The sequence below is a fragment of the Neolamprologus multifasciatus genome, chromosome 15, assembly GCF_963576455.1.
Source record: "Neolamprologus multifasciatus chromosome 15, fNeoMul1.2, whole genome shotgun sequence".
Lineage (NCBI taxonomy): Eukaryota > Metazoa > Chordata > Actinopteri > Cichliformes > Cichlidae > Neolamprologus > Neolamprologus multifasciatus.
In genome coordinates this window covers 8,444,385-8,454,772 of record NC_140453.1, presented here as the reverse complement: position 1 = coordinate 8,454,772, position 10,388 = coordinate 8,444,385, and the positions used below count along the sequence as shown (strand labels likewise).

Below are 10,388 nucleotides of genomic sequence, written 5' to 3'. Positions count from 1 at the left end.
CCTCTCTGTATTGAATCGTATCTGTTATTAATCTCTGTCTCTCTTCCACAGCATGTCTTTATCCTGTCTTCCTTCTCTCACCCCAACCGGTCGCAGCAGATGGCCGCCCCTCCCTGAGCCTGGTTCTGCCGGAGGTTTCTTCCTGTTAAAAGGGAGTTTTTCCTTCCCACTGTCGCCAAAGTGCTTGCTCATAGGGGGTCATATGATTGTTGGGCTTTTCTCTGTATCTATGAAGCGCCTTGAGGCGACATTTGTTGTGATTTGGCGCTATATAAATAAAATTGAATTGAATTGAATTGAATTGGATAGGAACATGGCTTCTCAAGTACAGATTTACTATCCCTGCAGTACACTGTGTAAATAACTGTCTTTTTTGTACCTGTTTTTCATTTACAGCAAAGAAGCAAATCTGACTGGGAAAAAGCTGTGTACAGTGGTTGTGTGACTGGAGGAGCTATTGGCTTTCGCGGTATGTAACTTACTTTATTAACTAATAGTTTGCATTACAGCAAATTTATGCATTTTGTCCACGTGTTTATTTTTCTGTTTTGCAGCTGGTCTGAAGGCTGGTGTTCTGGGATGTGGAGGCTTTGCTGCATTCTCTGCTGCAATTAAATATTACTTGCGGTGAAGCTCTATGGAGTTGCTCGATGGACAAAAACATAAATATTACACATGTGGGCCAGAGAAAGAAGACTCGCGCTGTGAGCTTGCTAACCCTGATGTTTCCCTGCACTTCAAGGGTTGCTGTAAAAGCAGAATTGAAGTGTACTGTTCAAACACAGGGATTTTAAGTGGCACCACAGTGGGTTAAAAAAAAAACCCAAACAAACAAAAAGAAGACATGTCTCTGTTTTTCCTGTGACTTTTGTCGTGGAAAATTTAACAATAACCTGCAACACACCCAGTGAGCTTGCTTTGAAGTGGGTTTAATAAACACATTGCAATGTGGAGAGAGCATCCCAGTGAAACACCAAGACCATCTCTGAATTGTGGCCACCGCCCTTACATACAGAGACACAGACAAAGAACATTCCACAAACTCACATGTTGGCCCCTCTCACGGGGGGGCTATACCTTCTCCCTCACAGAGAGAATTATGACCTTGTTTTCTGCTTGGCCGTCACCTAAAGATTTACATCCCTGATAAGCAGAAGGAGTCCCACTATCTGTTTAACGTCTCCCATTACAATGGCCTCACTGTGTTAACTTTCCACATGCATGTAAACTAGTGACAGGAGTGCTCTTACTATAGTAAAGTGAGAAAGTGATATTACTATAACTAATGTAATATGATTAAATATGTGATTAATATATGAGAAAAGAAATCTGCCACTACACTTTCATATTGTGGACAGTTGGAGCAAGAAATGCCAATTTCTCATGGTGAATCTTCAAAGACAGAGCAGAGTGGGTCTGCTTCAGTGGCGTACTATCAGGTGACGAAAGCTGAACTTGTGTGAACTTTACTCTGGGTCTGTAAAAACTCAGATAAGCACTCTTTTGCCTGTAAAACATTGGTTTGATGTGTAAGTAACTAATCCACACCAGGATTATTTATAATAAAAGCACAAATTGTAGATTTACTACTTTTCCTTGATTATTAAAGGACTACAACACCCAAACTAGCTGTCACGGTCCCCGTGTCTCTCTGGTTGGCTCACGCTGGCTACAGGTGTTGTTGTTGTTCGTCTTTGTTTTCTTTGTCTCTCCTCCTCCTCTCTGCCTGGGTGGAGCTCGTTACGGGCCTCGCTCTTGGCCCACGCACCTGTGTGATTGTGTCCACCTGCTGTGGATCTGGCTGATTTCCCCAGCTGCTATTTAAGGCAGTGGCACAGAGCAACTCACTGCTGGAACGGTGAACCTCCTGAGTTCGTGCTCTCGGCATTATCAAAAGAATCCCCTGTATGTATTTCGCTGTGGAACTAACGTTAAATTCTGTGTGTAGATATCCCTCTACTGGACCAAATCACGGGACCTGCCCGGGTGTGGCAGCGTGTGTGGAGTTTTGGAGCGAGTGCGGCTGAAGAGTGCGTGTGTGCGGAGGAGCTGTGGCGCTGACTGTGTGGAAGAGGAAGCGTGTGTGTGGATTCCCCCCCCCCCCTCTCTCCCTGGAGCCCTGGCCCCTCCCAACTGACTGTACATATATATATATAAAACGTTGTAAATAAATCTCCTTTTGTTTTCAAAGAAAGAACTGTCTGCGCGTGAGTCCGTCCAGTAGCCATGACACTAGCCATTACCCATTCTTTAATTTTGTCTTTTTTTATTATAGCGAAAGTATTCTTCAGGAAAACTTCTCCAGGCTTCTTGAAGGACATTCAAAGCTCTTCTTTGGATGTTGGCTGCCTTTTGCTCCCTTCTCTGTCAAAATGATCCCACTATTCACTAATGTTGAGGTTCAGGCTGTGGGGAGGCCAATACACAATTGATAGCGTTCCATAACGTGTTTTTCTATCTGAAGATGGTGGTGTTGTAAATGCTATTTATTGTTTAATTACGTTAGCATAATGGTGATAGGAAGCCCCCAACCCTGCCTTCCTAATGTTTATTTTGTGTTTATTATTATTATGATTTTGTGTTCTAGTTCATTCTGATTATGTGTTTGGGTTTAAACGTTTTAGTTTTTAGGGTTTTGGTTCTGTCTGTTACCGTGTCTCTGAGTCCAGTCTGTGCTTGTCGTCGCATCGTCCCTCATTCTACTCTGTGTGTTCTGTTTGCCGTTTTCCTGCCTGTTAGTTTATTTGCTTTCCCACTTTAATTCGTTTTCTGTTCAATCTGCAAGCTCCCAATAAAGCAGGGTGTTTTGACTTCACATTTGCCTCCATGAATCCTGCTCTTGGGTCCACCATTCCTGCCTGCCTTCACACAGCCATGACATTTTCTTCTTTTTTTTTCCTGTTATCTATCTTCTGTTCTTTGAGTCTTTGTTTCTTCCTTTTCTGCTTTGCAATTTTTCACTTTTTCCTTGTTGTTTGTTCCTGCTGCTTTTATTGGATGCAAGCTCCTCTGTAAAAAGAAACACAATGTAGGACACATGTAGCTTTGGAAGATGGGTGCAACACTGAGTGTCCAGCTCAGCTCAAAATTCAGTGTTTAAATGTTTTTCTAGCTCTCCCATCTTCTTCTTCTTCATCCTCCTCCTCCCTTGGTCTCCTCCTTGAACCTCCTGGTACTGGGCCATTGTCTCCATCATCATCAGTGTCACTGTCATCCATGTCACTGTCATCCGTGTCACTGTCAGGACCACTTTCAGTGTCCCTCTCAGATCCTTCATCTTCCCACCACATTTCCTCAATTATCAGATCTTCTGCTTGGTCAGCCGGGTTTAATTCAAAGTCTCCTGCTCTATTCTCTGCTCCATTATTGTCCCAGGTTCCTTCTATTTCCTGAGGTGGTTTTATTTTGATGACATCAACCGCCTCCTCGTGTTGTGGCAGTTGATTAACAACTAGACCGCGCAACAGGTCGATTTGATCTTTCTCCTTTATCCATTTTTCTCGGATGAAAACAGTCTGCTACAATAGACTGGAGGAAACTGGTCGTCACAGCTGTCAGACTTTAGCTGACTGGTTTCAAACTTTTAAAATGTCCTTGAAAAAGGTTTGAAATCTCTTTAGCAAACTGTTTAAAAACACGGAACAAATGTGGACTAATTGCTGCTGAGTGCTGTGATGAACAATGCGAACTTTTTACTTCTATTTATGGGATTGCAGAGATCAAAGTCAAGATTTTTATTGGTTGTTCTGTGTTCTAACTTTTGTGTCACCGTTGACTTTGAAACTTTGAAACTGTTTGGTTTACGTTCACACCACTCCACGAGTATTGTGCATAAAGTTTCCTCAGGCTCATGATTTCTTTTTCCTTTCTGGCTGAATTAAAATAAATTAACTTAAGGAAACTAGGGTGAGTCTTTCATCAGTAATTAATTATTTAAAATACTTTACTGCCTAAAGTCATAGGTGTGAGTGTGAATGTTTCTCTGTCGCTCTGTGTTTACAGGCTGGCGACCTGACCGGGGTGTCACCCACCTCTCGCCTCATGGCATTATGCTGGGATTGGATTCAGCCCCCACAAATTAGGTAAGTGGTAGAAAATTGATGTATGATATAATACATACCTGCCTGATCAAATATTGACCAAACTAGCAAACAGTTACCAGAGGATTGTACAGTACATCTAATTTGAAGTAAATCAGTGAACTGTCTGTGAACCTTAGACTTAGATATGAACAGACTGAAATATCCACTGGAAGTGGAATATTAACCTAGTGGGACTTTACACGGATTTAAATGTCCTCTTTGTTGGTCCCACACTCTTAGAAGGGATGTGTTAAAATTGACATATCATGTGTTAATTTAAATTTAAATTTTAACACATGTGCTGCATCAGCTCAGGGACAACACATGATGTGTCAGTTTTAACACAATTAATGTGTCTGCTCCTTTAACACATCTTCTGTGTTAAAAAAAAGTCAACACAAGGATGTGTTATTGTGACACAAAGATTTGTTAAAATGTGTACATTTCAATTTTTTAAAAAAAAAATGGGTATATATTATACATTTATTGAATTCCATTTTTACTTAGCATATTATAAATTATAACAAACTGAATAAACAACAGTTGTCAGAATCTTTTCAATTAAAATGTTCTACATTCAATTTTAGCCAAAGCTTTATCACAATTTGTACTTGACAAAATCAAACAAAATTCATATCTGACTAACTTTCTAACTCTCTAGATCATTAAAATGTCAAAAAATTAGAAAAAAATCATATATATATATATATATATATATATATATATATATATATACACATACATACATACATACATACATACATGTTCTGATATAAGCATGTCCAGACAAAAGGTAACAGTTGTCATCTTCAACAAATTGTCAACATTCAGCAAATGTGCAGTTGCATGCAAACAGAAAAACATACATTTTGGCGAATATAGCATCCAGGTTATACAATTTTGTACTTTGGGTTTAAATACAGCTTATTAGCATCAAAGCTTGTCACTATATATAAAGGCCAAAAATGAAAAATTTCAGCCAATATAATCAGTTCATATTGTCTGACTTTTCCACTGCATAGGCATAAAAATGGTCCTAAAAAGCAGTGTATTAACACACAAAATGTGTTAAACTGCGAAACACATCAAATGTGTTAAGTTTTTTACACATTTTTTAATGTTTACACATTTTCTTGCACATGTTATGTTAGAATTCACACAAAGTGTTAATAGTGTAATAACACATTTTTTGTGTCATTTTTTAACACATCCTTTCTAAGAGTGCAGCGGATGACTTGGTGGTGGATCTGTGCGCTATTTCGTTTTATAGCTGACCTTGAAGCTAGTGGGCCATTTCTCAGTACGGCTGCTCTGACTCAGCCTACAGCCCCCGCCCCGATAACTGTAGTAGTGTTTCACAATCAAGTCTGCGTTCCGCTGAGGTAAGCAACACAAAGGGCAGGTACCCGTGGCCTTTTCTCTGCAGTCCAGCGAGCATGGCTCTCCTGTCCGTGTTCACGCCTGTTCTGGCGGTGGTTTTATGCCTGGTGATAGGCTTCGTGCTGGTGAAATCATGGGACACAGAGACCACTTCCACATCTCCAGGCAAAAGTAAAGGGGCGACAAAAGGGGAGAAAAGACCATGGGTGGACCAGGACTTACAGGACGATACAGAAATCACAGCAAAAGAAGACGGTGAGAGCTGAGCCTTGTAGTTCGCTGTAGGGCTGAACTTTTTTTTTTTTTGGTGTGGTTGGTTGGATGCATGCTTTAGAGCCAGTTGCATAATGTTCAAATGTAGGTCACAACTTTTAAAATGCAATGTAAACTGAACATTGAACACAATAAAGAATGTGGTTACCGGTTTAAAATGTTTCGGCAAAGGTTCTGCGTGGATTCGAAAAGAGTTTTTTTTTATTGGTTGTCTATTACATAACGTTCCTCTGTTGTTTTTCACATGAAACTCCACAACTTGGCAAGGCCAGTAACTGTATCCTCACATGCTCTTTAAACTGAAAAATGTATAATTTAAAGAAAAAATAACTCATTATGAACTTGATGCCAGCAACACATCTCAAAAAAAGAAAAAATACTTTGAGAGTGGAGAAACAAAAGACTGAAAAAGTAAGTTGTAATAAAAAGAAACAGCTGGAAGGACATTTTCCCTTTGGCAATGGACCAGTAACACCATTGGGTTTAAAAAAGAGCATCTTAAAGCGACAGTGTTTCCCAAAAGTAAAAATGGGTGAACCAAAAAACCAAAAATAAGTGTCTGTAAATTATTGAAAATTTCCACAAAATTGTTCCTCGAGTAAAATTGTGACAAATTTGTATAACTAAATTCGACATTCAGAGAATCCGGAGAAATCTCTGCGTGCAAGGGACATGGCTGAATATAAGTAATATAAGCCAGTGCATTAAAAGTAGGCATGATTGTGTCACGGAAATCCCTGAGAAGGATTGCAGAAATTGCTGTCTGTTCTCCGTACTTTCCACAAATGCAGGTTAGAGCTCTGTCATGCAAAGAAGAAGCCAAATGTGAAAGTGATCCAGAAACACTGTCTTCTGGTGTAAAGAGGAAAGTGACCACCAGGGTTGTTATCGGCACTCAGTTCAAAAGCCTGCATCTCAGATGGTGTGGAAACACATCAGTGCCTGTGACATTGGCAGCTTTCACATCTGGAAAGGCGACATTATTGCTGAAAGGTATATTCAGGTTTTAGAGATGTTCCAATTCAGATGGCGTCTTGCATATTTCAGCAAGAAAATGTTAAACTGCATACTGCATCCATTACAGCAGCACAGGTGAAGAAGACTCCCTGTGCTCATCTGGCCCACAGTTCCCACATGATGGAATACTGTTGTTAAAAGCAGACGGGATGCTACGCAGTGGAAAACAGGAACCTGTCACAACTGTATTTGAGACATGCTGCTGTCATCAAAATTAAAATAACCCAGTATTTATCATGAAATAGTAAGATATGTCAGCTTAAACATTCCGTATGTTTTGTGCTCTCGTAAATAAAATGTGGACTTATGAGATTTCCAGATCATTGCAATTGATTGTGATGACTTTTTACAGTGTGTCCTAACTTTTTGGGATTGGAGTTGTATTTTATTGGTATGTCTTTCTGTCTTTCATCTTTTATAAGATGATGATGCTGATGATGGTTGGGGGGACAGCACTGAAGAGGAGAACCTCACACAACTGCCTTATTCACCGCAGCGATACCCTGAGGAGACAATGCTGCAAAGGTCCAAGGAGTTTTACACTTTGATGAACCAACGGAGGTCTGTCCGATTCATCAGCCCGGAGCCTGTCCCACGGGAAGTCATCGATAATGTCATCCACACTGCAGGCACGAAACGTCATTAAAATATAATTCACTGGGATTCACCCCAGGATATTAGTCTGAGCTTCATTTTGAAGGGTTTTTTTTTCTTCTTTTCCTGTTCATCACATGAGCAGGTACAGCACCTAGTGGAGCACACACAGAACCCTGGACGTTCATTGTGGTGTCAGATCCAGATATAAAGCATCAAATTAGACTGATAGTTGAAGAGGAGGAGGAGATGAACTACCGCCAGAGGATGGGGGAAAAATGGGTTCAGGATTTGGCCAAATTCAGGTAAACATACATGCTCTTACTACAGCCAAGCAGAGATGTTAAAGAACGAACTTGGATGACATTAAATTCACAACTAATTTTCAGTTATTATCTTCCAAAGTAAAAAAACACATTTTCTTTCTCTTTTCCCTCCTCTTGTAGGACAAATTGGATTAAGGAGTACTTGGATGTTGCTCCATATCTGATCCTCATCTTTAAACAGACCTACGGGATTCTCCCAAATGGCAAGAAGAAAACGCACTACTACAACGAAATCAGCGTGTCCATATCCTGTGGGATCCTCCTGGCTGCATTACAGGTCATAATTCAAATCATTTGAACAACTTGGGAAAGTAGCTCTTCTCTCTCTCTCTCTCTCATAAAATCCAAAAATGTGGTGCACAAATCTCACTGTTTCTCTCCGTCTGCTTCATCAGAATGCGGGTCTTGTTACCGTCACATCTACGCCCCTCAACTGCGGCCCCAAACTCAGACTACTACTTAAACGCCCGGCGAACGAGAAGCTGCTGATGCTACTTCCTGTTGGTTATCCTGCCTCTGATGCTACTGTGCCTGACTTGAAACGCAAGCATCTGGATGATATTTTGGTGCACGTGTGAGAAAATGAGATGCAAAAAGCAGACTGTTTTATTTTTCTTCATCAAATTCTTTGCCTGTAGCTGAGAAATCAACCAGGCAGATGCCTGATGAGACTTAGAAGTGCTTTCACAGTAGAGAGAAGCAGAGAGTGAAGCTTCTTTAGATCAGTCTTTAAGTGTTTAAGATAGACAACCAAGAGAGGATGGCATGAATCTTTCATAGCTTACTAATTGCTAACCTAGCTTTTGAAGGCAAAGTAGTGAACATTTGGTTGGCTTATTTGGGTTTAGCATATTTCTATCATGCACATTTCAAATAAATAACCAGCAAAAATTCTTTGATTCCGTTCTATGAATGTTCCTCTGGTCTCTGATTTTTCAAACCACACACAAACAACTGAGGAAAGTTCATTTACAACAAGATTTGGATGAATGACGAACAGGTGGTAGCTCGGTGGTTGCTCAGTTGAATGCTAACTGCAATAGCAGTGTTCAGTAAGCACCTGCATAGGGGAAGAAAAGAGAATGAACTATAAAATCGAATTAGTTCCCAGAACCTGATGCAAACTTGTTGCCTTAAAAAAAACCAAGTACAGCTTACTTAAGAAAACTAAGTTAGGGTTACTTATTCATTGTGAGTATAGTCCAGCCACGAGCCTTAGACTATTTTTGTGGGCAATCTTATCTAGAATCAACTTTTCCCAAATACTGCATACAATTAGAACACTGTCATTTATTTTGAGTGTTTGTAGTGTTCCTTACAAGGTGATTTCACAAGCCCTGATGAACAGGACAAAGGTCATTCAATCTCAAATTTCCATTCTTTTGACAGCTGGGAGGAGTTTGTCACAAAGTCCAATTACTCACTGGAACTTTGGATAAGATGCCTATAAGAGCTTCCTGTTGCATCTTATCTGTGTTGCGAGAATTCTTCTCTGGAGTTCTGCTGTGAGTTTTTGTAACACAGAAAGATTAACAAGACAAGAGAGCACAGCAGGCTGATTTTTGATCGCAGTGTTTGGCCCTGTTTACTGTTGAACCTTTTGTCTGTGCTTTCCTTGCCAAAATCTCATATTTTGAACTTGGTCTTTTTGACACCGATCTCCATATCAAAAGCTGAGATTGTTTTATCAAGATGTTGCGCCACGATAGCAAGTTGTTTTCCTTTTCCTGCAATCTGGAACACACAGGTTGGTTATTTTTCTTCCTCCAGCCTCCACAGATCTCTCCAGGTATGTGTTGAAGAGTGCTGATGAGAACAGGCATTAACTTCAACTGCAGAACAGAAACTGGCGAAAGAGAAAAAAAGGTTACAAAATCTCTGCACATCTGAGTGGGTAATAGGTGTGTTGGAGACAATATAACACCCACACACTGTCCGATGTTCTGGGAATCCATCCTACCTGACAAACCATCTTACCCGTTGTTTCTGCACATGCGCACAACACAAAATTAAGTGTCAAATCGTCCTACTTTTGTGAATATGAGCTAGAAGCATACTTGAACAGCTAAAATTAAGTGGCAAATCATCCTACCTTTTTTAATAAGAGCTAGAAACATACTCTGACGGGTAAAATTAAGTGCCAAACCATGCTACCTTTGTGAATGTTACCTACAAGCATACTTTAACGGGTAAAATGCAGTGGCAAACCGTCCTGGCTTTATGAATATGAGCTACAAGCATACTCTGATGGGCAAAGTTAAGTGGCAAACCATCATACCTACTTAGATTTGTGCTGGAATTACTCTGTGACAGCAGAAATGTGCATAAACTACTTACGGTAGGACGTTTTGCCAAAGTAGGATGGTTTATCAGAACACCAGCTTACCACTAATGTATTAGTTAACTCACAATTTTTTTTCTCCAACTGTCTCCCTATCGCTCTCTCTTTCTCTCTTTAACCTTCTCCCAGTGTAATACAATTTTTTATTATTATTTTTTGGGAGGTAGTATGTTCCAATATCACTGATGCTTCTTGGAAGTCCTTTAAAAAAGAAAAAAAGATACGTTATTCATCATTTGTGATATTTTGCATTTACTCTTGATGATTGGAATATATCCAGAGTATGTTTGTAGATGCATATGTGTGTATGTATATGTATGGACATTGTACCTGATAAATGTCAGTCGGAGTGACTTAATAAATGCATTTGCACTA

The 10,388-nt window shown here is 40.0% G+C and overlaps 1 protein-coding gene across 1 annotated transcript; it reads left to right on the top strand.

Annotated features, from left to right (window-relative positions):
• The first annotated feature begins 5,455 nt into the window (after positions 1-5,455).
• iyd (iodotyrosine deiodinase) lies at positions 5,456-8,565 on the top strand. Its single transcript, XM_085133400.1, has 5 exons — positions 5,456-5,717; positions 7,175-7,381; positions 7,492-7,651; positions 7,793-7,949; positions 8,068-8,565. The coding sequence occupies exons 1-5, from the start codon at positions 5,519-5,521 to the stop codon at positions 8,248-8,250; spliced, it is 906 nt and encodes a 301-aa protein (XP_084989526.1). The 5' UTR covers positions 5,456-5,518; the 3' UTR covers positions 8,251-8,565.
• The last annotated feature ends 1,823 nt before the right edge of the window (positions 8,566-10,388 follow it).

What these genes read in the sequence shown, in the direction of transcription:
- iyd (XM_085133400.1), top strand. Translation starts at nt 5,519, where the DNA reads ATGGCTCTCCTGTCCGTGTTCACGCCTGTTCTGGCGGTGGTTTTATGC. An exon ending in AATCACAGCAAAAGAAGACG is followed by an intron (nt 5,718 to 7,174) that starts GTGAGAGCTGAG and finishes ATCTTTTATAAG; the next exon opens with ATGATGATGCTGATGATGGT. An exon ending in CAGGATTTGGCCAAATTCAG is followed by an intron (nt 7,652 to 7,792) that starts GTAAACATACAT and finishes CTCCTCTTGTAG; the next exon opens with GACAAATTGGATTAAGGAGT.